Source organism: Neomonachus schauinslandi, chromosome 10 (assembly GCF_002201575.2).
Source record: "Neomonachus schauinslandi chromosome 10, ASM220157v2, whole genome shotgun sequence".
Classification (NCBI taxonomy): Eukaryota; Metazoa; Chordata; class Mammalia; order Carnivora; family Phocidae; genus Neomonachus; species Neomonachus schauinslandi.
In genome coordinates, this window is record NC_058412.1 from 127,431,002 (window position 1) to 127,458,747 (window position 27,746).

Genomic DNA, 27,746 nt, shown 5'->3' on the forward strand with positions numbered 1-27,746 from the left:
TGTCGGAAGCACCAAGAGAACGAGGTGGTCAGGCGGTGGCGTGAGGTTCTGTGGGATCCTCGGGTGGTGGCCTGGCAGCCCCAGCCCAGTCCAGCCCAGATCCCTCTGCAGGGCTGGTGTCGCCCAGGGCCACGGCCGGAGAAGGGCTGTGCTCACCCACTGGCACATCCCTAAAGCAGAACGTCTCGGGGCACCTGGCCAGCTCCGTCGGTAAAGCATGTGACCCTTGATCTCGGGGTTGTAAGTTAGATCGGGTGTAGAGATTACTTAAAAAATCAAAATCTTTGAAAAACCGAAACAACTTGCAGCGAATGCCGCCCCCTTCACAGCATCACTCCTTTGGAGTATTTTTCTGAGAGAGAAAGCCGACCTCCCCGCAACTCACACACATGTAGCCAGGGGGCTGCCGCCTCCCGTCCTCACGCCATACCTTTTCCCGAAAGTTCTTGTTCTTGGCTGCGCCGGCCAGGCGAACACTAGCTGCCCTGCACACTCGTGGAGTCCCGTCCAGTTGGAGCAGCGCCCAGGCCCTTAGTGTCTGGGGCAGGGGCTGGAGCTGGCCCAGCCGCTTCCCCTGCAGCTTCCGGACCGTCTTGCCCTGCCCCGCACACTGCAGCTCCTCGACAAGTGTCACTGGAAGACACAAGTGGGCCAGCGTCCCTCTGGCTGCCGTCGGCGGTATGGCTGCAGGTCCGTTTGGCTGCTGCCAGGAGCCCAGCGGAGGCCCATGTGATCACCAAGGCTCAGTCTGGATTGGTTTCACAGGGGCCTCCTGGAACCTCTAGGAAGGCTTTCTAGCAAGGGATCAGATACACCCTGAAGATTAATAACACCTCAGCCCCTACTTCAAGGACACTGGCTGGCCGCGCGTCCCGCTCGTATCCAGCTCTGACCTCTGCAATGCGCGCTGTAAAACCTTCCCTTGGAGCTACTCCCCTACGTGGGCTGACCGTGCCATCTCCTTAAATATGGGTTCTCCGGAGAACCGGCGGAGGGGAAAGACGCAGTGGCTCTGAGAAACGGGCTTGCAGACAGCCAGGACAGAGGGCTCCGCGGACCGATGGCCCTCCCTTCTCACCACCTTGGCTGGGAGGCCGGCACCCTCCCAGCCCCTACCTTCCTTGGTGAGCTGGGCAAAATGCTTGTCCAGGTCAGAGACGCTCTGCCTCTGAAGGTAGCTGTGGAACTGGAACCAGGTGACCGTCTGTTCCTCGGGAGGCCCGGCTCCGGGCAGCAGCCCGCCACAGCTGACCACCTGCTCCAGGAGCCTCCTGCACGCTGCCGAAACACGGGAGAAGGCCGTGAGGAGAGAGACCAGGCCCCTCGGAGCTTCTCGGCCAGGCGCGGCGGGGTCGGTGCCCCTCCCTGGGCCCCCTCTGCCTGACAGGAGGAGCGTGCGGTAGCTGGGGTCTGCAGGCCCCGAGTCAGGCGTTCTTGGGGTGCCTCCCCTGCCCTGGGCTGGGCCAGGCCTCGCGGGCGCCTGGGAACATGCAGGCCGAGTAGCAGCCAGGCGCCGGTTAGGGCGGCCCAAGTTCCAGAGCCCCTGCAGGGGAGATGCTCTGCGTTCTGAGGAAGAGTCCAGCCAACATTGGAAGACACCGTTCTCCTGCCTACCTTCCCATAAATGTTCTTTCTGAACCCCTTTAAGGTTCTGGTGGAAGCTGCGCAGTCCATCTGCAGAAATGTGCCAACGGGCTAACGGCGGCAGCCTCGGGGGTCCGCAGACTCCTTCCAGTCCCCCGTGAGAGGAGGCGGCTCGGGGGCAGGTTGAGAGACGCCGTCCCTTTGGTGCCATGAAGACACGGGGGTGCAGGCAGGGCTAGGACCAGGCCCCGGGGGGGACTCAGCACAGCGTAGCTTGTGGGGGGCGGGGGTACCTATTTCCAGCTGTCCCGGGTACTTCCCTCGGACTCTGTGCAGGAACGTTCTCTTGAGCTGGTTCAGCAGTGTCGTGGCGGGGCAGGACAGGACCCTGCCGGGCTCCGTGCACCCTCTCCACAGCTTCAGGCACCCCTTCCTCCGAGCGGCCTGCGGAACGACTGAAAGCCCGGGTCAGGACCCCACTGGTGGTGGGGAAGGGCCGGCAAGGAGGCGGCCCAAGGATTTCCTCCCGCTCTAAGGCCTGAGAGGTCAGGGAGGCGAGGGGTGACTGGACATCATGCAGCTTCCCTTCCCACCTCCCAGTTGTGACCCACGAGGACCAGCAACTTCAGCTGTGACTGCCTTCCCCGGGCCTCTCCCCGCAGCCCCCACAGCGCGGGGACAGCTACTGCCTCTGGCCTCTCCTCATGGACACAGGGAGGTTCCGTGGGGGGCAGAGGCAGGGCTGGGGTCACAGGTACTGTTCATGTTTGAGTGCACCCCCTGCGCCTCGAATGTGGCCTGGGGATTACCTCACTGAACACTCTCCCGTGGCCTCCCCTTTATACGGATGGGGAAGCTGAGGCCCAGAGAGGTGAATCATTTGCCCAGAGTCACACAGCTGACAGAAGGGTGTGTGCCGCCGACTCCAAGGTGGCACGTAAGACTGAGTGTCCGAGCACAGCCCAGTCGCCACCCCAACATGTCCCCCCTGGGCTCCAGGTAACTTTGCACATCAGGAGGGAAGACGAGGCTTCCCTGGGCTTCGAAGCCCATCGTTTCAAGCCACTCACAGGAGCAGCCCGTGGGTGGTGGGCAGTTACTTACTTTCTTCAATGGATGTTGCCTTGCTGACCTTCTCAAAATCAAGCACAGAAAGCATCTCCAGAACCTGCTTTTGCTGTGCAGCTTCTTGCAGAAGGCACTCCTGGACCATCCTCGACAGATTAGGAGAGGCCAGTTTCTGGAAAGCAGCCCACGATGCTCCAGGTTAGCACAGAACATGGCCCCTGAGGTCAGCGATCCTGACTGCAGCTCCCACCTCCCCCCTGCCCATCCTTTCTATCCCGACAGTAGCTCTCTGACTGTCATTCGGGGATTCCTGATTCACCAAGGTGGCAGAGATGGTGGGATGCAGGCCGTGACTGCCCGGGGCGACCTCTGCCACCAGAAAGGGCTAGCCTGCCTGAAGGTGAAGCCAGCCAACGCAGGAAAGCAGAGCCGAGAGAGACCCGGTTACGATGATATTTGAAACCCTGGATCCAGCTGGGCCCGAAGCCTACCCCTGGGCCTTTCAATTCTGTGAGCCAGAAAGTTCCTTCTGGTTGAGCCAGCTTAGACTGGAGTTCTGGCGTCTGCAGCCGAAGGAGCCGTGGCCACTGCTTTTGGTTCAGCACTTGGGATGCGTAAGAGCCACGTGGCTATTCACCCAGGCCTGAACCTTCCACAGAGGAACCTCCTCTGTCTCACTGGCCCTCAGGGTGGGGGGGGGGTCTCTCTTCCTTGCACCGTACTCTCCCCCCCCACCATCAAGATCAGTTCTTCGCAAAGAGGACCCCCAACCCGGTTTCCCAGCAAGCCCTCCCCACCCCCACCCCTTAGCCACCTGCAGCAGAGCTTTGCAGACGTGGAGGTGGACCGTGAGCAGCCTGTCCAGCTCCAGGGTGCCGGCCGTGAGCTCCCCAGATGACGCTTTCTGTGGGGGCGGGGTCCTGTCCTTCCTGAGTTGGATTGAGAAGAACCGGGTGACCATTCCAGTTAGCAGCCTGGCTCCCTCCAATGGTAGAAGAAACCCTCCCTCCTTGCAGAGCTCTGGTCAGGGAGGCCCACTCCAGGTCCCAGGGAGATAGAGTTAGACCAAGGAGAAAACTAAGAGAAAAGGAAAAGCAGCAAAAGCCGGCAACAACTCAAAACAGGTGCTGGCCTGGCATGGGCCCTGGGGACGGGGGAGCTGGGGACACCTTCCCGGGTGGGTGACCTAAAGTCAGAAGCTCAAACTAATCCTTAGCTCTGTGTCTCTGGACCGGCCTGCCCCCCTGGCCTCAGTGTACTCATCTGTGAAGTGGGGACAGGAATATCAAGCTCGGGGCAGTGAGGGGTAAGTGCAACCCTGCCAGCCAGCCGGCCTGGCACCACGTTGGCTTCATGGTAGGAGCTGAGCCCGAGGCCTGAGGACACTGTGACACTGGATGGCAGGTGGGAGTGCCACCCCCTCCCCATGGGATCGCAAGAGGAGGAGAAAAAGTTTACTGTGTAACCTCTTTGGTGCTGCTGAGATTTGGTACAGGAGCAAGGCGTGAGCAGGGCAAGTGGGGGCTGCTGAGCTGAGAAGGAAGTTGGTGTCAGAGGTCAGGGCGAATTGTGCAGAAGAACAGGGAGCATGGGTCACTGCTCACTGCTGCCCGTTCGTGAGGCAGAGTACAGAAGTTCTACCTTGTACCTTATTGTCATTTTTTAAGATAAACACAAAAGAGCCCATTGCTCAGAGCTCAGCACCATGCTGGGGGACGGTCATTCACTCAGTGGTCAGCACAGGTCTGCTCTGCGCCGGGCAGTGGGCATGCAGGGGCGGGGGCATGACAGAGAAACAAGAGAGGTACAAATTGGGCCCAGGGTGATGGAAGGCATCGGCCAGGAGGCCGACAGGAAGCGTGGAACTGAGGCTGGTCCCCGGGGTCAGCGCTGGGAGGGGAGTGCACTTACTGGGGACCCTGGCAGCCCCCAAACAGGGACAGGTCCTGCGGGGCAAGGTCAGCGTTGAGGAAGGCGAAGCTCTCCAGGATGCACTCCATCAGGCTCTCGGCAGAGGCGTGCTCCTGGCGGGCTCTGCGGGGCTGTGGACGGAGCAGCAAGCCCTTAGGGCAGACCTGGAGGACGGGGGCTCACGAGCACCGTCCATCAGCAGGGCTGCGAGCCTCAGCTGCCCAAGTGTGATCCCCCAATTCAAGGACGGGCACGGGGGCGCGGCCCTGCCCGAGGTCCCTCCCAAATAGCCTGTGACAAGGTATGGCTCGGGAGCACAAGGGACGCAGATCTGAAAAGCCTCACCTGGCTCACAGAGCCCACAGGGACAGGGCGAGAGACAGGAGTGAGTGAGTGGGGCAGGTGGGGAGCAGAACGTGCGTCCTCCCCCCGAGAGGCCAGGCTGCTGCTCTGCCCCAGCTGACACCTGCCACTCGGGAATGTGGGGCCAGGGTTGCCAGATCGTTCCATTTTCTTTTTTAAAAAAAAAGCTGGAAACCTAGACTTTTGTGGGAAGCTGCCAGTTTTTAAATATTGGCCACCAATTCCAAATTATTTTAAAAGATGTCGTGCGTCAGAACCTCTTCAGGAGGCTCACAGGCTGCCAGGTGAGCCTCTAGATCTCAAGTGTCTCTTCTCCCAGGGAAACGCGGAAGGAGGGGACGTTTGAGGCACCCCCTGACTGGTGGGGGTGGGGAGAGAGTATTGGTGCCACAGCTCTCAAAGGCAGGTCCTTCCTCAGCGCTTAGAAACCCACTGCGGGAGACGTTGGTCTCCTCTCGATTCATGGCGGGACTCCGGGGCTGGCTGTGTCCCCATCCCCAGCACGCCCAGGCCTTGTCCCACACAGAGTGCTCCCAGATCCTGCCTTGGGAGCCAGAACGAGGCTCCCCAAGGTGGAGCCCACAGAGAAAACCTTTACTAATGAGAATAACAAGGCTAGTTGCAGAGATTCCCTCTCCTGATAGAAAAAAAAAATGTGGGGAGGTCTCTCTTCTTGGGTATGGGTATATATGCATGTACACACACACACACTCGGTTCTCATAATCCGCGGTGTACCAAACATCACTCCTAGGAGAAACGCAGAGACCGTGAGCCTCCGGTGGTCACAACATTGTCATCAGCCCGTCAGTCCCGAACCTTGTCTTATGTGTGCTTCTGGGTGAAGACACAGTGTTGACCTTCCACCCACGATTCCCTAACACTGAGCTCAAGCCGCCACAGCACTAACTCCCACCGGAACGAGGCTGAGCTCACACACGCGTCTTCCCAGGCCCGTCACGGCCTCCCTGCGCTTGGGAGCCCTAGGCCCCTCAGCACTGCGGCTGGGCCTGTTCTAAATCTCGAAATCCCCCCCAAATAATTTCTGAAGAGAGCCGTTAAACTACTTCAGTCCCAGTGTGTACATAGGTGCTCGCGTTACACGTTTTACTGCCCATACACTTAAAATTATGTAATTGGAAAAACTGAATAATCTGCCCAGGCCAGCACCGCTGAGAGCCACCCGAGGACGGCCCTCGCCACAGGCCCTGCCGAGAAGCAGGTTCAGGGGAGGGTGTGAGGCTGCGCGGGGCCTTTGTGGCACCAGCTCTGACCCCGAACACACCCCAGGTTTGGGAATGGAACACCCAGCTTCAGCCCCAACCTGCCCGGGTCAGAAGATGCCAGATGGGGCCGGATTCTTGGCCAGACGTGGAGCGGGTTATCTACTGTGATCCCCGACTTCCTGTTATAATCCTCCTCCCGGCCACTGAGGACCTTTGTTCTCCCCACTCGACAGATGCGCAGACTGAGGCCCCAAGGGAAGACCTTGCCCAGGATGCTGGCCCAGGCTGGCTGGCCCCAGAGACTACTCTCCCTTGTTAGGCACTGGTAAATCAGGGCTGCCGCCCCTTGATGAATAAACCTACCTTCAGCCGGTTCCTGAAGCCGAGAACCTGGTACTCCAGCTCCCGCAGCTGCGGCTGGGTGGGGTCCACGGACCTCAGTAAATCCAGGACCTCTTGCAAGGGCCTCTCGAGGCTCACCTCAGGCCCATCCACTCTGTCCTCGGTTTCTCCTTCACCATGGTCTTTCTGGCTACCCGGGGCGGTATGGTTGTGGAATGGGGAGCCCTGTGGCAGGTCGGGGCCCTCTATTCCCAAATTCCTCCAGCCAGGCTGCTCCACAAAGGAGCCTTCTGCCAGGTGGTCCATCTCTGGCAGGAGGCCCAGGGGCTGGGGGTCCTCCTGGGCCTCCTCTTCAATGGAGGAGTTGGGGCCAATGGCCAAGGGCAGGAACCCCACGTCTGAGGTGGATGCCGATGTGCTGGTCTCCGTGTCTCGGGGGTCCTCGGAGCTGAAGGAGTCCATCTCGGGCAGCTCCTGACTCTGGCTCCGCAGGCCAGGGCCCCGAAGGTCATTGTCAGATAGGTAGCTGAGGATGGAGGTGGCCCTTGGCCCCCCCAGCAGCAAAGCCTGCCGCGCTGACTGCTGCAGGACAGACTGGGGAGGGGGACACGGGCATCCTTACTGTCGCACCGGGGACCACGGCAAGGCCCCCGGCAGTGCTTCCCTCCCTAAACACTCGCGCTGCACACCCACCCTGTCAACATGACTGAGGCCCAAGGTGACCAGCGGCCTGGGGGTGCTGACAGGACCCTGCAGCCTCTCTGCCCTGATCCCCATCGTCCTTCGAACTCACTCCTTTCCAGCCCCTGAGGCCACCAAGCTGTTGGCCTCCAGGCTCCGCGCCTTCCTGGCCAAGGGCCTTTGCAGTGACTGTTCTCTCTTCCTGGAACGTTCTTCCCCCTAGGTCTTTGTGGTCGTGCCCTTGTCCCCTCAGGCCCTCAGTCAAATGGCACCTTTTCTGGGGACCTTCCCCTGCACACCCTATTTTAAGGAGCAAGTCCCACCTTGCCCCAGCAGTCCCCTCCCGCTTCCTGGCTTTTGTTCTCACTGTCCCTACCCCCATGGGCAGGCGGTGCTCCCTGAGGGCACCGTCCTCACCTGGCCTAGAACAGAACCTGGCACAGAGTTCTGAACGAGTGACGTGAATGGGCAAGCCCTTGCCCCCTCTGCCGCAGCCCTCCCCCGCCCCCCTTAGGCAGACCACTGATAACTGATGTTCCCACAGCACCAGCTATTCTCGTCAGTCCTTCTGCCAAGCACTTCTCATGTATTAACTCGTTTAATCCTTGCAAACCCCCACCAGAGTGGTGCTGTTGTTCGCAGTTCTCTGATACAGAAATTGACGGCCAGAGAGGCTGAGTGACTTGCCCAAGGTCACACAGCAGGTGAGAGGCATAAACAGAATTTGACCCCCGCCTGTCTAGTTCCAGAGTCCATACTCTGGACCAGATGTGATTTTTTTTTTTAAACTGAAGTATATGCCGGGCCCACCATGGCCAGAATATGGAAGAAGTTGATAACAATAGTTGGCTCTAAGGGAGGGACCCAGATCTCTGGAGGTCACGGGAAAGAGATGTTTTACCGTGCACTATGTCAAGGTATTACCTACTAGAAACATACATTAAATTTAATTTTAAAACAAGTAAATCGGAGGCCAAGGTTATGGCGGGGGGGGTAGAACCATCCAGGGAACCCCATTCCAGGCTTCCTGGAGAACCAGCCAAACCCGGAACCAAGTCCAGAGGCCCCCAGAATGGAGGGCTGACAGCGAGGAAGAAAAAGCACCGGAAACCACCCAGGATGTCCCCAAAACAAGGGAGGCTGAGTCCAGAGTTTGCTACCTCCGGAGGCACCAGGCTGCTCCACCCAGCCCCGCATGCTGGCCCCCGGGGAGCTGCCCCCATCCGAAATCCCAGCGTGACCGCAGCATCCCTGCCCTGGGGAGGCTCACTCACCAGGTAATACCTCTCTCGGAAGCTGGGGGTGCTTGGGGGTGTCCAGTTGTACAAGGAGCCCTTCCTGCTGCCCATGGAGAACTTGCCTGTGGGGCTGGGTGACATCAGGAGGCTCTCAGTATCAAACGGGCTGGAGGAGAGAGCAGAAGGGCAGGGTGCCATCACCGCCTGGGAGGACACCGGAGCACAGACCAGACCCGGGGGACTTATAAGAGGGATGGAGGCTTGGCGGGGGCCTGGCCTGGCCTGGGGTCACAGGCACGGCCTGGGGACTCGAGGTGCACATTTGCAACCCCCTTGGGAACGTCTCAGACTCCCACCACCCTGAGGGCCCTGAGCCAAATGGCCAGGGGCAGCCATCGGCCACCACTCATGTGAATGGCACCCCCTTTAGAGGTCCCCTCAGAAGCTCAGCAGAGGCACAGTGGACACTCAATTCTGCCATTTTCTGGGTCAACGACGTCACCATCCCTCTCGTCCTCATCTGTAAAAGGGACGCCATAATCTATCAAAGGACCTCTGTCGGTCCTGGTCACAGGTAAGGCTGGGAATCCAAAGTGAACGTGTGAAATACAGGGGGTGTGGGGCTCAGCTGGGCCCTCCCTGAGCCTGCCCAGGGAGCCAGGAGGTCTGGGTAACCTCCCCGCCTCACAGAAACCTGCTCGCTCTCCTTCGCTTAAAGGCCTGGCTCTCGCTGTGTGGGGCCCAGACGCTGCAGGCACCTCCTGGGAAGCCTTCCCTGCCTGGCTAGGACGGCTGCAGCCAGCAGGATGCTTGCGGCCTTGGATTTGCCTGGACTCCAATTGGTTGGTGCTGGGCTGCCCACCACCCTATAGACTTGAGGAGCGTCCTGCGGAAGAAGTGTGCTCAGCCCCCACTAGACAGATGAAGACACAGGCTGGGGGTGCTCACTCGCCCCAATTCACCCAGCTCACTGGGGAGAAAGCAGCATCCAGTGACCCCAGGCTCGGACGCCCACCCCAGGAAGAAGAAACCAGAGAGACTGGCCCCAACCAGTCGGAGCAAGCACCAGAACGGAGGAAGCAGGCCTCAGCCCTTAGTTCCTGCTGCACCTGCCTTGGGAAGTAAAGGGAAGAGAATTCTCTCGAAACACTAGGTTTCATATGGAGGAAGAGCAAACACAAAGCCTGTGGAGACCACCAGCATTCACGGAACGGCCCAAGAAGGTGATGAGTCAGCTGCCCCAAACGGGCACTCCCCCTTCCCCCTTGCAATGCCTGATGGAGAGCCCCCACCCCGGGCAGGGGTTGTTTTCATGAGTGTCCCCCACCCAAGGGGTCTATGGTCCAGGGGGGCTAAGTGACTGCTCGATGGCGGGGACCAGCAGGGAATGAGGTGTTGGGAGCAGTAAGGAGAGCCCTCCTGGGTAGAGGCAAGGCTCCTGCATGGAACCCAGCCCAGGAGGCCCCTGGAAAGGGTCCTGGCCAGCACGGGTCTCTAGTTAAGAAGGGAATTAGAGCTCAGGGGGGCGGGGAAGGTGGGGTGGGCAGAGGCTACAAAGAAGTCTGGGCTCCAGCCTTTCTGGGGCCGAATGAGGGCAGGATGTCCACTGGTGGGCTCTAGGGTGTGGTCAGACCACCAGGGGGAGCCAGGGAGGCCCCTCACATCTCTGCTCTGGGTGGGAGTCCCTGTGGGTGGGAGTTTGGGGCTGGCCTTGGGGAGGGGCCTCAGAGCCCCAGAAGGCGGCTGGCCCCTACTCACTTCCACAGCACCTCCAGCTGCAGCTTGATGGTGCCCAGCTCTGTGATGTCCAGCACGATCACCTGCGGCCTGGTCGTGAAGAAGTCAGTGATGTCGCACGTCACTGTGCCCACTGCCAGTGAACTCAGGCCCCTCAGCTCTGTCACCTGGGGGGGCGGTGGGAGTTGTGGATGGTGTCTGAGCTGAGCCCCTGGGCACCCTGGCCCCATCCCCCAGGCCCCGCCCACCTTGATCTCGAAGTTCTCGTGCAGGGTGGGGATGAAGACCTTCTCCTCCTCCTCCCAGGTCTGGCTGTCGTCTGACTCGATCCGGCCCTTCAGCTTCCAGCGCTGGCGGCCCAGGCGCATGAGCACCTGTGGGCACGGCCCAAGAAGGGATAGGTCAGCTGCCCCAGGTAGGCACTCCCCCTTGCCACCTGCCTGGGGGCCCTCCCTGCTGGCCAGGCGGGGGTGGAGATAGAAACCCAGCTGGGACCCTGGTTCCCAGCAGCTCCCAACCCCCAAAGGCCTGGTGGGGAACCCTGAGGCCTGACAGTGGAGGTGGCCATACCTCATACTGGTCTCCGGGACAGAGGCGTGCGTAGCCCACCAAGCCTGGAACACAGAGACGGGCTCATCTCCTCTCTGGCCTGCTCTGCCCCTGCCCCATGGACCTCGGGCCCTCACTGGGGGATCCCCTGCCCAAGTGTGGGTATCCACTTCAGGGAGGGATAAATCATCAGGATGGACAGTGACAGGACTGGGCCGTCATGTCCAACTCAGGGGACAGGACTCGGCTGAGGTCACAAGTCCCATGAGTGGAAACCCAAAGTTTTTCCTGGACCCCTGGGATTCTGACCAAACCCCCACCCTCAGCAGAAGTCCCAGGGCCCCCAAGAAGGCCTGAGCCCCCACCCAAACTGGCTTCTGCCCACTGGCTCTCAGCTCTGTTACCTTTCATCCTGATGTGGAACTCTCCCAGGTGAACCTCCAGGGCCCCCTCGATGAGCCACATGTCCTGCAAAGCCCCACACAAGGTGGCTCACCGCCCAGCCCTGGGCCAGGTGAGGTGGGAGGAGGGGGGCACGCAGATCCTGCCAGCCAGAGGCCCGGGGGCAGAGAGGGATGCTTCCTCGGGGTCCAGGCCACACACACACACACACACACACACACACACCGCCACAGGCTGCCCTGTGCACCCACCTCGGCGCACTCCTGCAGGCTGCGGCCCAGCTCCTGCAGGCTCTCTCGGGAGGCGCGGCTGGGCGGGCACCTGGAGAAGGCCCTCTGCATGTTGGAGGCACCATCTCGCAGGCGGCACTGGATGCAGTAGCCCTCGTAGAGTTCATCCACCTGCGGAGGGCGCACGGGCTGCTGGGCACTGTCCATGCTGAGGCGCAGGGCCCCAGGCCTGCCTACCCGGCTCACCCTCCGAGAGGCCACACAGCCCTGCGCTACTGGGCTGGCGGTCCTGGGTCCCCTGCCCTGGGAATATGAGGCCCAGGGGCAGGGACCACATTGCTCATCCACTCTGTGTCCCCAGCGCCTGGGAGCGCACAGTAAAACCCAGTGACCTGGATGGGTAAATGCATCACTTCCCCTCCCCATGCCCGACTTTTGGACTGTAAAATGGGGGAGGTGGGTTTGTGACACCCTGCCCACCACTGGACCCCCAGGAAAGCAAAGCAAGGGCATATGGAAGAGCTGGGAGAGTGTAAAGCTTAAAGGACTCGCTGTGTGACCTTGGGCCCATTCTTGGCCCTTTCTGGGCCTCTACTCTCCCATCTCTACAATGGGATGGTTGGACTCAGCCTTCTCGCCCTGTAAGATGGAGCATGGGGTCTTTCCATCTAAATCCCACACTCCTGGGGAGCCCAGCGGCATCCCCCTCCCTGACTCCCACCTCAGGGCCGAGCCCCTGCAGTCCCTGCTCCTCCTCAGCCTCTCCCCTGCTAACCCAGTGGAGGTCCAGCAAGCCCGAGCCCCACCCCGTGACCTCCAGGAGGCAGGCTGACCTTGCTGATGTGAAACTCCATCTTCCGGATGTGCCTTTCCACAGAGCGCGTTTGCTTCTCCCGGAAAAAGAGAAGGTGTTTTAAAAGTAGCCTGGGCCACCCCCCAGGCCCCAGCCCCTGCCCGCCCCCCTCTAGGTACTAACACACAGAACTGGGCTCGAAGCCAGGCCAGCCCCTCACCATCCTCGAGGAAGGCTCATCATTGAAACTGTTTCCCCATTTGTAAAATAGGGAGGAAACCCAGGTATCCCTCCTGCAGGATGGCCCGAGGGACGAAATGGGAGCAATAACATGGGTCCCTCTCATGCAGCTGGACCCAGGCCTGGCCCACCTCTCTTACAGCCCTGCAGACAGAAAGTCTCGCTCACCTTGTCCAGGTCATAATAGAAAGCCTGTGGGAGAGAAAAAGAGGGTGAGGGACAGGATGTTAGGGCTCCAGGTGCCCCTCCAAGGCCCATGAGGCTACATCCCAGGGGCACCTGAATTCAGATGACAGCCAGCACGCACTCCCACCTCTGCGGCCTGCAGTCATCAGTGGCCTGTCCAGAGCCCGGGGGAAGAGTGATAAACACACGCGCTTTGGGTGATGCAGTTCTCGGCCTGGCTCTATTTCCCAGCTGTGTGTCCCAGGCCAGTGACTCAACATCTCTGAGCCTCCACGTCCTCATGTAAAATGGGGTGGCCATAGCACATAGCCCCCGCCCCATACGGTTGTCACGAAGAGTAAAGGACACAGTAAGCCTTTGACAAAATGGGGACTGTTGCGGTCTGATTGTTTAAGGGGTGATTTCGGCCATGACCAGAAGAACTGAGGGAGGGCACCCCCACCCCGGGGGGGCAGGGTTCAGGCTTGGGGAAATGCAAATCCAGATCAATCCAGCCACGCCAGGGGCCAGGGGGCGGCCAACAAAAAGAAGCTATCAACTGAGCAGATCTTCGCCTAAAGGGCCAGATGGTGAATATTTTTGGCCTTGGGGGCCGCGTGGTCTCTGCCACGTGGTCTGCACGCAGCCGCACACAACACGTCAGTGTGGCCGTGGCCACGTGCGGATAAACTCTATTTCCAGACAGGCTCTCATTTAAGCTTAAATCACCCTGCCTGAGCTGGGAGGATTTTTCTCGAGGTCAGAGATTCACTAGAGAGAGAAAGCAAGACGTGGGACAGTGGGTAAGTTGCGACTTCATCTTTGTAAGACGACTGTTGACCAAAACCTTCTCTATGCATTTGTGTATTTATGTGACTACGTGATCAGGGAGAAAAATATGGAAAGAGAAATCCTAGATTGTCCTCAGGGGTTAAACAGGGTGGGACACCGAAGACTGGGGAGGAAGGGGTGTCAAGCAAAAGGAAAGGTGAGTTAAATCCCCCCAAAAGTGTGTGTTTTCCCACGTAGGCATTTACAAGAAATTGTATGTGTGTGCTTATGAAATTAAGACTCCACGTAAGCTATAGAGAAATAGGAAAGTTCTCAAGGCTTTGGGAGGAAAAGTAACTGCGCAGGAAGCTGAGAAGCAGCAGTGTCCAGTGAGGCAGGACCCCAGGTCCCCAGCGTGGCCACGCCGTTCCTTGCCTCAGTGTGCCCGCCCATGAAATGGGAGCAGCTAGAATGGAGGAGCCTTTATACACTTGCCTACCTTACAGTCACTTCTAGAGCCACAGAGTGGAGGTGGACTGCTGGACCTTGAGCGGGGGGAGGAGGGAGGGGAGGGAGGGGAGGAGGGGGAGGGAGAGTGGAAGCTTCCTAACCACCTGTGAGGTTAAATCCCTCAGGGGCCAAGTGAGGTGGGATCATCGGAAAATAAAGACAGTCCATTCCTTAGGCCTCTGAGCCCCGAGACTGAGCTTTATCACAGGTGCGAGGCAGGAGCACCCCATCAAGGCTGCTCGGGTGCGGAGGGGCAGGGAGAGGTCTCACCAGCCTCGAATTCCTGCGGGTGTCCTTGTGGCGACCTGACAGGTAATCCAGCTCGGCCTGCTGGATGCACAGATACTCCCTGTGAGGAGAACGAGGAAGAGGAGTTTGCCAAGGAACAAGTAGACGAAAAGAAACGGCCAGGTGACCAGTGTTCCGGAGCGGAGGCGGCCACAGCTGCCAGCAGGAACAGCGCTCGGTGGTCAGACGACAGAGCATCCCGCCCACCGGCAGCCTGGCCCCAGCTCGCTCAGCCTCCAGACCCAACACGCTGTGGGCTGTGTGCCCAGCGCTGTGCAAAATGGGAAGTCTCTCCATCAATTCACAAAACAGCCACACAAACAGGTTCTATGGTTATTATACCCATTTTAGAGATGGGCAAACTGACCCTCAAAATGGGCAAGTAAACTCAGCCCAGAGTCACAGCAGGGAAGAGGCTGAACCCAGATCTGAAACCAGGCAGTGGCCTCCAGAGGCCACTCTTTTCGCCCCAGCCCATGGGGAGGTCAGCAAGAGCACACCCCCCTCACTGACAAAAGCAGGCCATCCTGGTGTCGGCATGTTTAGGACCAAGGACCAGAGAGGGGCTGGAAGACCCGTTCTGGGAAGCATAGAGAAAGCTGTGGGCTTTCTGTGGGGACATTTCATGTTCTTTTCCAGCCAAAGAGCCTTAGACATGAAACCTGAGGTCTGGACTTGGGGGGCAGGGGTGAGGGCCCATCCTGCTTCATCACAGATTTACTGGACCACCCCAGGAAGGGGACTCACCCTCTCTGGGCCCACTTACACCACCATCTACCAGGCCATTGCTCACTTAGGGGTTGGGCTCTCCAGGAAGAAGGGGATGCTATTGAGTGAGCCCAGACAAGTCCCAAATGTGTGGTCCTTATAGGAATCCAGAGGCAGTCCTGGGAGATGAGCCCCTTGAAGACAGGCTCCAGGCACACGCCCCCCGCTCCCACTCTGCGCCAGCGCTGGGCCGGATGTGCAGTGTGCATCATGGGCGGAGGGCGATGGATGCCCCCTGGGTGGGGAGTCGGGACGTGGCGAGTGGGGGAGGTGACATTTACCCTTAACCCCGGTACGGTGGGGGGGGACAGGGGGCAGGTGGGCACCGGCCCTGGAGCCCCACTTCCTGCTTCCTGGCTGTGGGGACCCTGGACAAGTTGCTTCCCATCTTTGGGACTCAGTTTCCTCTACTGAGGAGAGGAGGAGGTTAGGAGATTCTCTGATAGCATTCTTCAGGGATTCAAGGACGCAATGTGTATAAAGCCCCGAACAAGCTATAGCTGCTGCTGTCATTGGTATTAATTAGTGAGGAACAAAGAACAGGATCACAAGAGGCAGAGGGCGGGACAGGCATCCCAGCAGGAAGGAACAGCGTTCAATTCAGAAGGTGTGCATGTGTGCTGAACTAGGGACATGGGCGAATGGCAGCCTGTGGAGATTCCCCACTGCTGAGGAGCTGCTCAGCAAGAGCCAAGGTGCAGGCATATGAAGGAAGATGGCACATTCGGGGTACCAGTGAGGATGGGGAGTGAATAATAGAAGAAAAGTCTAGGAAAGTTGAAGGTCAGAAAGGACCCTGAATGCCCTCCCAAGGGTAGGAGAGAGCCATGGGAGAGACTTGAACAGAGTTGGGGCGGCAGGTGCAGAAGGGGTGAGTGGGGACGGGGCTGGGACTGCCGCAAGGTGGCTGCTGGGAGCAAGGAGGCCCCCTGAACTGGGCATCTGGGGTTGAGGAACATGGAGGGGCTACTGGTAGGGCCCCTCCCTCCATGCGGCTTACTCATGGGGCAACACTGAGCTTAAGCCAGAGTCCTGACCTCTTCCGTGAACCTCAGGTTTGTGCCCCCACTCCCTCCTTTCATCTTCCTCTTCACCCCCAACCCCTCCCTCAGTAAATCCTGTCTGCCCCACTGTCAAAATGTATCCTGAAACTGACCTTGTCCCCTGACCACCCAGCTGCCACCTGGCCAAATCCACCATCATCTCCCACCTGGGCCCTTGCAGTCACCTTCTCACCGGCCTTCCCGCTTCTGCCCTGGCCCCCTGCAGTCCATTCTCCATATACAGCCAGAAGGATCTCATTAAAACCAAACTCAGATCATCCTTCCCCCACGTGGAACACTCCATGGCTCCCAACTCACCCAGAGTGAATACCATGTGTTCACAAGGACCCATATCATCTGGTCCCCATTGTCCCCCAGACCTCCTCACCCCTCCCTCTCTCAGCTCCCAAGCTGGTCTGCTCACTACTCCCCTAATCCTCTAATCATGCTCCTGCCCCAGGGCCTTTGCATGTGTGGCTTCCTTGGCCTAGAATGTTCTTTTTCCATTATCTGCTGGGCTCACTCCTTCAGCCCTTCAGGTTTTTGCTCAAATGTCACCTTCTTAATGAGAACTTCTTTGAAACCCCTTATTTAAAATCAGCCCTGGGGCGCCTGGGTGGCTCAGTTGGTTAAGCGACTGCCTTCGGCTCAGGTCATGACCCTGGAGTCCCGGGATCGAGTCCCGCATCGGGCTCCCTGCTCGGTGGGGAGTCTGCTTCTCCCTCTGACCCTCCCCCCCCGCTCATGCTGTCTCTCTCTCATTCTCTTTCTCTCAAATAAATGAAATCTTTGAAAAAAAAAATAATAATAAAAAAAATAAAATCAGCCCCACGCCTTCTTACCCTGATTTATTTACCACCACCTGCCTTACTCTATATTTTGTTTATTGTCTGTCTGTCTCCCATTAGGAAGCTCCACGGGGGCAGGGATTTCTGTGTGTTGCTCACTCCCACACCCTGTGCCTGGCGCTTCATAAGCCCTCAATCAAAAGATCTGGAGTGAGTGACTAAATCTTCCCGTCCTGGCCTCTGCCCAGCTAACCAGTCCAGCTCTCCTTCACTCAAATCCAGCCACCCTGGCCGCCTGTCCTACACGCTCCTACCTCGGGGCCTTTGCCTGTGCTGTTCCCTCTGCCCGGGATGCTTATCTCCCAGAGGCCAGCACGACCAGCCGGATCTCCTCGGTGAGTCTCCCCGGTCTCTCTGTCTGATAGGCTTCCAGGAGCTGCCTCACCATCACCTTCCTTCACTGCACCAAGGCTGGTGGGAGTTACATTATTGATCGTGTCACTCCCTCATTGCTGTCTCCCCTCTACGCCATAAGCTCCATGAGACCAGGGTCCTCCAGCAGCCTGCACTGCATCCCTAGCACCCGAGGACAGGCCTGAGCATGGGGCTGCCCCCAAGACATGCTTGTGGGTGAAGTGAATAAGCAGGAGCTAGCTCCCTGTGTGGCCTCTCACAGACAAGACCCAGCCGCGGTCTTCAGGGACATGTGGAGAGGAGAAGCAGGCGAGGACAGAGGACAAGCATTTTAAGGGCAACAAACGGGGTCCTTACTTGAGGCCTCTCTTGAGTGCTTCAAAGATCTTCTTCACTTGCTGTGGCTTGGGGTCCGAGCAGACAGACCCCTTCCGCAGTGTGCCGTACATCTTGGAGGATTTTGCAGGCATTCGAGACCTCACCGAGTTCCCGTGGATAGACTTTCTGTGAGGAGGGAGGAGGGTCAGAGCAGGGATTTTGGACAAAGCCCTCCCCGGGGGCAGGCACCTCGGGATCAATGGTCAAACCCCAGGCTGTCAGGAGGCCTGGCTGAGTCCCACCTCATCACCACCAAGCCGTGTGGTCTCAGGCAAGTTGCCAAGACCCTCCGGGCCTCAGTTTCCTCATCTGCAAAATGAGGGCTTGCATTTGAAGATTAAAAAAAGACGAAGAAGAACCAGACATGAGAAATTAACACAGTGAGAAATACATTGAAGCAGCCCAAAGGCCAAAGCTTTCTGCTCAGTGTGCTCTGTCTATACGGGCAAACAAGCCCGGAGGCCAGATCGTGGCCCGGGCACCTGTTGGCTTTGTCTGCCTGGGATCCATACCCCTCCATCTGGAAATAGCACCTCAGTTGTCCTCTGGGGTACCTCCCTAACTCTGCTCTTTATACATGTGGTTTGGAGGGAGGTAGCCTGACAAATCACCACACACGCACACGCACACTCACACACACGCACACACACGCACGCACACACGCACCTGCACACGCATACACGGCATTCTGAGGCAAACACATGTCCCAGGCCTGGGTTAGTCCACAGACTCCACTCCCCTGGCTCAGGGAGAGGCATGGGACACAAATCTGGCCAGTAACCCTGCCTGGATTTTGGTTCCAAAGTCACAGGCAAGAAAAGAGTTCTTTCTTCTGGCATTGCTATTCTGGGGGAACCTACACCTGGAACTGCCTGCCACATCCTTTGCATCCTGTAGGGAGAATGAAACTAGCGCAGGGAGAAGCGGGGGGAGGCAGGCCAAATCCACACGACGATGAGTTCCTGGATCTAGCTATGCCTGAAGCTAGACCTGCCCATGGAATTTCAGTTACAGGAGCCAGTTGGTTCTCCTTTTTGCTTAAGCCTACTGGAGTTGGGGGCGTGGGTTGAATGATCCTAAGAACTGATGTCTCCCGGCAGTGACAGCTGTGTCTCTCAGCCCTTGAGGGATGCACCTGCGTTTCACGAGTGACTGCAGTCGTACAGGGTGAGGGTCCCCTCGTCCCAGGTCCCAGTACGGGGCTGGCTTTGCTGGTGTCTGAGCCCCTTCTAGAGTCCTCTGATCCTATGCCTTGTCCCGTAGGTGCAAGAGCAGGGCGGCTGACACACTCACCACCAGGCAGACTTCAGTCCATCCTCTAATAAAGACACTGTTTCCCAGATGCCCCTGACGCCAGGTGCGGCTTCAGGACTCCCTTCTCACAGAAGAAACAAGGGCGGAAATGACACTCAAAGTAACATCTGGGTCAGTTTCTTAAAGGAGCCGCTAACCTTTCTAAGTTCGGGGGTGGGGGGGGAAGGGGGGGAAGGGGGAAAAAGAGAGAGAAGAGAGAGGTGCGGGGGAGGGGGAGGAGTAGAGGGAGAGAGAAAGGTGGGGGGAGCATGCACAAAGTCGGAGGCGGGGAGGGGTGCAGGGGAGAATAATCAGTCTTAGTTAAGTGCCTGTATCTGGGGGAGTTCTTTGTCAAAGGAATTTCACCTCTACACTAATGCACAAACCGAGCCTCAGTTACTTCTCTGTTAAATGGGAAAACAACAGACCCTAAATCAGAGAGCGGTGCTGAGAATTCTGTTAGACACCAGGTCTAACATTTGGCACAATGGAAACGGTAGGTGCTTGATACATGTTTGCTACTGTTACAATCAGCACATGCTAACTGTATCATTCCCTGCACCCAGAGCCTGGAAAACAGTAGGTGCTCAGTAAAGAGTGAGCTGAACGGGATGAGGGAAATACAGCGTGACGTGGGGACTAGAGAGCAGAGACGTCCAGGAACCCAAGGTGCTCAGACCTCGAAGAACAGGACAAGGGGTCAACCCTAGAAGCGTGTCCCGAGTCGGGGGACAGAGTGAGCCAGGGAGGAGAGGAGGATTGGGATCTGGAGAGCCCAGCAGGGGGCAAGCAGGACACAGCTTCAGCTCCCTCGGCAGGTCTGAGGGGAGCTCCCTGGCACCCCAGGAGGCTCATCGGGCAGCCAGGCTGTAGATCCAGCCCCGCCAGACCCTGCCCAGTCCACACACACACACACACACACACACACCTGCTGTTGCCTCGAGAGGAGGAGCCGTCCCGGCCACCCCTCCGGCTGGGCTCCTCGCCACGGCTGCGCAGCCACATCACACACCAACACGCTCGAAATAGAGACACCAGGCCCTGCCTGGATACTGCCGCAAGCAAAGATCTGGGAAGATCGGGGGCCTCGCCCACCTGGGAGCCTGTACTGTCTCGTGAGACACAAGCTCCTGGTCAGCCACCCATGTTCCAATCCCAGCCCGAAGTCACAGGTACTTAACATACTGGAGCCTCAGTTGCCCGATTTGTAAAAAGGACCGACCCCATGGCGCAGTCATGAGACAGTCATTCATTCAGCAGATGTTTACTGAGCACTAACTGCACACCAAACAGCACTCTAGGGGCTGGAGGTAAAACAGTGACCAAAACAGACAAAACCCATGTCCCTGTGAGCTGCCAGGCCAGCGGGGGGCGGGGGGGGGGGGACCACGGGACAGCCAGCACGGGCTCTGGAGCTAGATGCCAGGGTCTCTATGGAAACCCCACTTACAAGCTGTGTGACCTTGGCTAAGTTATTGAACCTCTCTGTGCCTCAGTTTTCTCCTCTGTAAAATGGGCACCAGGGAAAGGGTTGCTACATGAGAGTTGCATGAGTTAACAAATGGAAAGGGCTTTGAGTAGTGCCTGGCAAAGGGTAAGTGCCGTATACCTGTCGGAGTTAAATAAGATAATAAACATCAGATAGTCCTTAGTGCCAAGGGCAAAAATAAAAGCAGGATGCTAAATTTACATGGGGGTGAACAGGGAAGGCCCCTCCAATCAGCACTGGGCACAAAGCCTGGTCCATCAGCGCTGCTCATCCCTTACCTGCTTTTGCTGTTATTCATACGTTGTATGTCAAGGTACACTTTGGGAGGCCCTCGAGGGGGCTATGCTCCTTCCTCCCTTACCCTGCCTGAGGCCACATCACCCACCTCTTGGAACAGGCCCACAAAGCTGACATCTCCAGGCTGCCAGAGACAGGCGGGGCTGCAGGCTTCAGGGAGGTGGGTTTCAGACCGGCTAGGGGCCCTGGTGGGCGGGCGGGCGGGAGGGCAGGCGGGGTAGGCAAGCGACTTTGAAGTGGGGCTGCAGGAGCCCTGCTCACCTGCCAGCTCCCGGAGGTCCACAGTCCCCAGGAGGTGGGTGCCCTTGGCCGGGCCCGCCGCCATCTACCTGGAGACCTCCTCAGCCTCGCTGCTGCAGCTGAGCCTGGCTCCCGGGGAGGCCCGGAGTTCGGGGCTCTTGTCTGAGGTTCCACCGGGCAGGCGCGGGGCCCTGAGTGCTGGCTCAGCCGGGCAAGGCGGTGCTGTATCCTTTGGGTGGCGAAATCAGGCTGCGGGTCTGGCCCAGTGACACAGCTGCAGGGGAGGGAGCAGCCTCCAGGGGCGGATGTTTTACCAGCTCGGGGAGGACTCAGTCAATGTTAAACAGCCTCTGGCATGCCAGACGGGCACGTGTGTCACCCAGGGGCCCCTGCCCTCACGTGAGGCCACCGGGACGGTCCTTCTGCCTGGGGTCGTCGGCACACACTTCGGTGCCTGGCTGTTGCAGGTGCGGGATCCGGAGGCAGGCAGTGGCCATGGGGCAATTATTGGACCAACTGCACACATTTCAGTCCAGGACCCAGTGCGCCAACGGTGTAAGCTAACCTTTCCCCCCGCGTCTGGTGGCACTGGGTGGGCGGGGAGGATGTGTAACACGCACAGGGCACGCGCCAAGGTTCAAGGCTCGCGTAGGCTAGCCCGTTCCTACACGTGGCTGCACCCCTAACTGCTCCTCTTTCTCCGGGCTCCTCTCCTTGAAAATCAAAGGCTACTGCTCAGTTTTCACCCCCACGTGTCCCAGCCATCCCAACAGAGGAATGCCCGAGGTGGGTAGGACAGTGGCTCCTAGCTCAGAGGGTGCCCTCCTGACAGCCTGGGGGAGAGCTGACCTGGCAGAGGAGTGGCAGGAGGGGGTTAAGAGCAGCCACGCCTGTGAATGGGGGCAGAATGGGACAGCATCAGGGCCTGGCCCTCTTCTTCCTCTCCCCACCTTATTACATATGGCCTTATATTATATTACTATATATGTATTCGATATGGCCTTAAAATAGCAATCATTCACACCTTAGTGTAAAATTTCCCCACCAGATAGATCACTTCCTCAAGTGAATTCTTTGGTTATGGAATAAAAAGCCACAGCCAGAGTCTAGGGGGTTTCAGGTGCCAGGACAGGGGTGGGGTTTAGGGACAAAAAGCATCAATGAGCCTCGATTTCCTGCTCTCCTCTCTAAGGTTATTTTTGCCTGCCTGCCTCGGCAGTGTGGCTGTGCTTCAGCCTGGTTGGATTACCTGAGAAATAAGGCCAGAAGGTTAGGTCTGAAACCTAATCTAGGCTGTCTAGCCACAGAGCCAAGGGTCCAGACTCCTGGGAGTCGGACAGAGACAGGAAGTTAAAAATAGATGTGCTGCTTCCCTGTCCTCGTGGGCAGCTTCTTCCTCACCCATGGACAAGGGGGCCGAAGAGACTGAGGCCAGATGGTGGTCACTCAGGGACCTCAGAACCCACCCAGGCTGGGAGTTCTCCAGAATTCCCCGAGCGGGGGATCCTCCAGGAGAAGGAGCCCCCAGGAGAGGTCCAGCCATCAGGGTCATCTTTCTCCAACCAAGATGCAGACCTTGCCGGACGTGATCTTGTCCTTGCTGATGGCCGATGAGGCCTCGTGGGACAGGGTCCGATCCCCTCTGTCCTCTTCCCACCCAGAGTGCTGACCCCAGAAATCCCGGAGTGGAGCAGCAAGAGGCCAGGGGCCCACCTTGGGACATTATCTGGGCAGAGTTCCAGACTGGGGCCTGCAGGAACATTCCCATGGATGCAGGAAATCCAGAGGCCCCCAAAGGCCCAGCAGGAGGACAGATGCAGGCAGGACCAGGCACAGAATTCAAGAGATCCAGTGCAAAAGAAAATGAGGGGCCCTTTATTTCAAAACATATTAAGGATTTCGAGACAGCAACAGCAGAGCATTACATCTGAGCACGGGGCCCTGGTGAGCACACACGTGGAACACTCATGCAGCTGGCCTTGGCTGCAGGGTCTGTGGAACACCCCCCTCCAACCTGCCCGTCACTGCGGGAACAAAGTCCCCACTAATTCTGTGTGAATTAGAGAAAGGCCCCCGCCAAGTGGACAAGCTGCACACCAGGGCGCACAGCTTGGGAGGGTTACATGGCTGGATGACCCCTTCGGCTGGGTGACCCGCACAACTGTCCTTAGCAGCCTTGATTACAGACCCTGTGGGGTGGGGGCCCTAATGAAGCCCAGCAGAGGCAGCTGGGGAGTGGTTCCATCAAGGAACATCATCATTCCCTGGCCAGTTTACTTAGCCCCTCTCAGCAGCACTTATGGAGTGCCTACTGTATGCCTTCCGCACAGTGGTATCCACACTTTCTCCTCTTGGAGGTGGGAGTTGGGGGCGGGGGCACCTGGGCACTCGCTCCCTCTGGGAATTTCCATTTCTGGTGCTTCAGCCCCTTCGGAGGCTCCCCTTGCCCTAAAGATGTCCTCACTGTCTCCCACAAAGCCCTGCAGTCTTCCCTCTCTCACTTCTATCCCACAAGACAGCCACACACCCACTTTCTGTGCCTCAAAACTCATCCCCACCTCAGGACCTTTGCACTGGCAGCCTCCACCTGAAAGACTTCCCCAGCCCCGCCCACTGTCTGCACAAAATGGGCAACTTTTCTCTCTGGCCTTAAACGTGCCACTGCCTCATTGAGAGCCTCCTCTGAGACCCCTGCTGCCCTCCCACAGCCCCCCATTTTAATTCGCTCACCGCACTTGCCACCAGCTGAATCCATCCTGATTACAGTTTTGGCTTCTTGTTCACTGCCTTGACAGGAGGGCAGGGCCTGGGTCTGTCCCCAGAGCCTGGAAGCTGGCCTGGGCCGAGTAGGTGCTCCATAAATATTTGTGTAATGAACTAGGGATTCCTAAGGGTGTGTCCAACTAGGACACTCCAGGATTTCGGCCCTGAGATGCCCCTCCCCCCACAGGTACGTGCTGGAACTGAGCAGCCGGGAGATGAGTGGGCATCTGGGAGAGCCTGACCTCAGGGGCCAGGCATCACTGGGGATGGAGAGGGCAGCTGTGGAACCCCAGGGAGGAACCGTAGTCTGGGGCTCAGGTGGTCCACCCCAGGACATGACAGTGAAGCCAAGGCCCAAAGGAGATTAAGCAGCAACTGGCCAGGTAAACAGGAGTGGGAAGAGAGGCCCAGGTGGAGGACACTGCCTGCACTAAGGCCTGGAGGGGAGAGAGGTCGTTGTGGCAAAAGCAGAGGATTTAAAAGGAGGGTGGCCAGCCGGATCACGGGGAGCTGTTTGTTAGGCCACGTGACAGGACTGGATTGTATTCTAGGTGGATGGGAACCTGTGGAGGGCTTCAGGCAGGAGAGGGCTATGATGAGATTTGGTTGTTGACTGACAACCTGACCAACCAGGTTCGGAGCCCCGCTTGGCTGGGAGTCCTGCCTGTTACCACATTGGCTCGGACAGGCAGATATTCGGGTCCCTCAGGATGCCCGCAGGACAGCCCCACACCCCAGGCCTGCTAGCTGGCAGACAGCACCCCCAGGCTTGCACCGTGCCTGCTAGGAAGCCCAGGACCAGGTGGTGGCCCCAGGAGTGGAAACGAACCTTCCTCCTGGGGATTACCTGCAGCTAGAGGAAACACATGGAGAGCCATGAACCCGTGTCTGGAAGGTCCACACTGACCCCGGGCCCATCTCTGTAGAGGCTGCTCCTCTTCCTTCAAAAATTCCCCTCAAGCCCCCGCCGTGCACCAGCATGTGTTGGCTGCTGGCTGTGTGTCACCCCATTGTACTCTCATGACAGCTCTGTGGGGGAGGGACACTCATGATCCCCATTTCAGATGAGGAAACCGAGACTCAGAGGTGAAGTCACCAGCCGGGAGGTCACAGAGCTGGGATAGGTGGCCCCGCGTCCCATTCTGTCAAACAGGAAGAACATTCTATCCTAACCCCGCCCCCAGGAGACTAAGTTCCAGTTCTGAACCCGTCTTGCTGTGTGACCTTGGGTGAGCAGCTCCACCTCTCTGAGCCTGTTTTCTGATTGCCAGGTGGGCCTGATAAGCTCAGGCAGATCAGACTTCCAGGACCAACTGAGATGAGACCCATTCGGGTCTCAAGGACATTACAGGTTTCTCCCAGCACCCAGTGTCATGCACGTACTCACGCACACGCGCGCACACTGTGCTGGGCTGCAGGCCTGGCAGGAGAGCGAGCCTCGGGGTCACAGGCAGCAGAAGACCAACCAGCCCCACACCCTCCACCGGGGCAGAACTTACGCGATCCTCCGGCTCTGCGCGCTGCTGAAGCCTGCGAAGGAGGCGCTCCGGCCCACGACCCCCACGGCCCCCGCGTCCCCGGAGGACAGGAACCGCAGCCTCACCGACATGGCCGTCACCTCTACGGGGAGAGGACAGGAGAGTCAGCCTCGCACGGCCACCTGGTGAGTGCTGCCCACGGCCGGCCCCCCTCCACCATGGCCCCCAAGGTCCTTACAAAAGCCGCAGAGAGGGGGCGGCTGGTCCTGTCCCCAGCTGACAGAGGAGAGAACTGAGGCTCATTGAGGTTAGGGAACCTGCCTGGGGCCAGTGGGAGGAGCGAGATTCGAACCCAGGTCTCTGTACTCTGCGCTCAGGTCCTTAATGCCTGAGCAATACTGAGCTGTCCAGCAGGGGGGAGTCTGCTCCTCCTGAAACCTGCCGCCCTCTCAGCTACTCCTCTCTGCCGGTAACCCTCACCCTCCTCCACAAACCCTCACTGAGTGCTGTGTACCAAACGCAGTGCTGGAGACATGCACTGAGCAACACAGGCAAAGCCCTCACCTCCAGGGCTCCCAATCTAGCAGGGAGGCTGATGAGCTACCAGTTAGAGTAGGAAGTCTCTAGCGAAGTGACAGGGGAGCCCAGGGGCTACCTGACCTCGCCATGGAGGAGGCCACCAAGTACTGAGAAGGAAAGACAGACGAAGGGGAGGGGAGGGAAGGGTATCTGAGGCGGAGGGAACAGCATGGGCAAAGGCCTGGGGGTGCAGAGGACGTGGTGTCTTCCAGAAACAGAAAGCAGTACAGTGGGTTGGGACGTGACTCCAGGCGAGGCTGGAGAGGCCAGCAGAGTGCAGGTCATGGGGGGCCTTGGTAACCCCAGGGAACGGTTTGGCCTTGCAGTTGGGCCAGGGTGACTGGGAGCCATGAGAGGGTTTTGACCAGGGGTTGACAAAGCCCAGCTCACAGGAGGCCAGGCTGCAGGCATCCCAGGCCTCCAGAATCCCCGGCTCCATTGCCCCGTCTCTGACCCAGGCTGCAATGAGGCCAGCCTAGAACCCTGGCTGTCTTGTCTTTTTTCCAAACTACCTCTAGGTTCCCTTGGGAATATTGCCCAGTGTCTTCCAAGCACCCAATGAGCACAAGTTTCTTCGTATCTAACCTAAATCTCTGCAGCTACAGTTTCATACCTTGCTCCTCAGCCAGCGTGGAGTCAGTCCAAGGATTCCAGGGACCCTACTGCCCAAGCCACACCTCTAAACAAGCTCCAGGCACCACCTCCCTCCACCCGCGTCCCGGCACCCCTTCTCCAGCCAGCTGAGTCCAGCGTCCATGCCTTTGCTCATACTGGGGCCTCTCCCCCTGGAATAACGTTCTCTTTCGAGCCACATCTCCAGCGTCCCGTCCTGCGTTTTGCATGTGGTCAGCCCCTGCCATAGGCCCCACAGCCCCCCTGGCAGATCTTTGCGGCCCCCACGGGCCTCCTCCCCCCATACCTCCCCCACCCACGCCGTGTGTGCTGTACATAGGCGAGAGCTGGAAACAAAAAGAAAGCCAGACCTGAGCTCAAATCCCAGCCGTGCCACTCACTGGCTCTGGGCCTCAGTGGTCACAGTTGCAAAGTGGAAAGTCAGAAAAGGACCCGGGAGACAAGGTGCGGAGGGCGCACAGTGCAAAGGGGCCGCTCGGGAAGAGCTGGTTGTGTCCGTGCGGTTGCTGCCCGGGGCCGCAGCTCTGGAGGAGACTACAGATGCAGATGAGCCCGGTGAGCGCCCTCCAGCCCTGACGGGGAGGCCGAGCTGGCGAGGGTTTGCTGAGCACCCACTGTGTGCCGAGCCCCGGCGCCCGGGATCGTCACATGCTGTTTGTGGGTCTGTGAACACCAGCCCTGTTGGGAGCCGCCATTCTCTACCAAGTGCTCGTTGTGAGGCCGACCCTGCGCAAAATGCCTCATGGAAACTCTCTTATTAAATCTCCACAACCCCTGAGGCGTAGGAGCTGTTGCTGACTACGCTGACAGACGAGGACCTGAGGCCCAGAGAGGGGACGAGACTGGCCCAGGAAGCCAGCGTGGAAGCGGCAGAGACACATTTGGAAGCTGAGTGTGACGGCTTGTGGACGCCACCGCTCCTTCCTGTGCGCGGTCAGGCGTCCCCCCTCCAGGAGATGCCCCAGCCCCTCAAGGAGGTCCCCAGTGTCCCCACCTGGGCTGGGCGGCTGCCAGCCCGGGCCAGCTCACAAGAGTCCATTGGTAGCCTGAAATCAGCCGCGGTAGGAATATCTGCACCCTGGCTGTTGGCAGGTGCTACAAATTTGCTTTTTGGGGTTCCCCACCCCGGCAGGTTGTTAAACATTTATCAGCACAGTGTTGCCCCACGAGTATCAGTACAAGCTCAGGGTGGCACTGGGAAACTTCTCAAATTCTTGAGAGCCCCCCAGCCAAGCCGGGCAAGGGAAGGAGGAGCGGGGAGCAGGGAGGGAGATCACCAAGGTCACTGGTTGGGGCGAGCACTCTGGCACCAGCCTGGAGGCTGGGGGGCTGGAACGCCCTTCCCCAAGCCTCCCTGCTCTGCTAGTTACAGTGGACTGTGAATGGTGACTTCCCTGTCTCCCCCACTAGACAGAGAGCAACTTGCAGGCGGTGATGGAGTGTTCCCTGGTGCTTGGAAGATTCACAGCACATCCTCATGGGCCCAG

At 58.7% G+C, this 27,746-nt stretch overlaps 1 protein-coding gene across 1 annotated transcript in view; it reads right to left on the bottom strand.

Annotated features, from left to right (window-relative positions):
* RIPOR3 (RIPOR family member 3) overlaps positions 1–25,181 on the bottom strand; it is a 29,223-nt gene extending 4,042 nt beyond the window's left edge. Inside the window, exons 1-18 of the mRNA XM_021685917.1 lie at positions 25,069–25,181; positions 17,467–17,613; positions 14,079–14,157; positions 12,531–12,554; positions 12,163–12,216; positions 11,351–11,500; positions 11,102–11,165; positions 10,719–10,762; positions 10,397–10,522; positions 10,170–10,315; positions 8,448–8,577; positions 6,514–7,086; positions 4,564–4,694; positions 3,467–3,581; positions 2,689–2,824; positions 1,878–2,039; positions 1,117–1,278; positions 431–633 (exon numbers count right to left, since the gene is read on the bottom strand). Coding sequence (XP_021541592.1) covers positions 431–633; positions 1,117–1,278; positions 1,878–2,039; positions 2,689–2,824; positions 3,467–3,581; positions 4,564–4,694; positions 6,514–7,086; positions 8,448–8,577; positions 10,170–10,315; positions 10,397–10,522; positions 10,719–10,762; positions 11,102–11,165; positions 11,351–11,500; positions 12,163–12,216; positions 12,531–12,554; positions 14,079–14,157; positions 17,467–17,613; positions 25,069–25,178 — 2,556 coding nt within the window. The 5' untranslated portion in view covers positions 25,179–25,181. The remainder of the gene's footprint in view (positions 1–430; positions 634–1,116; positions 1,279–1,877; positions 2,040–2,688; positions 2,825–3,466; positions 3,582–4,563; positions 4,695–6,513; positions 7,087–8,447; positions 8,578–10,169; positions 10,316–10,396; positions 10,523–10,718; positions 10,763–11,101; positions 11,166–11,350; positions 11,501–12,162; positions 12,217–12,530; positions 12,555–14,078; positions 14,158–17,466; positions 17,614–25,068) is intronic.
* Between the last annotated feature and the right edge of the window lie 2,565 nt (positions 25,182–27,746).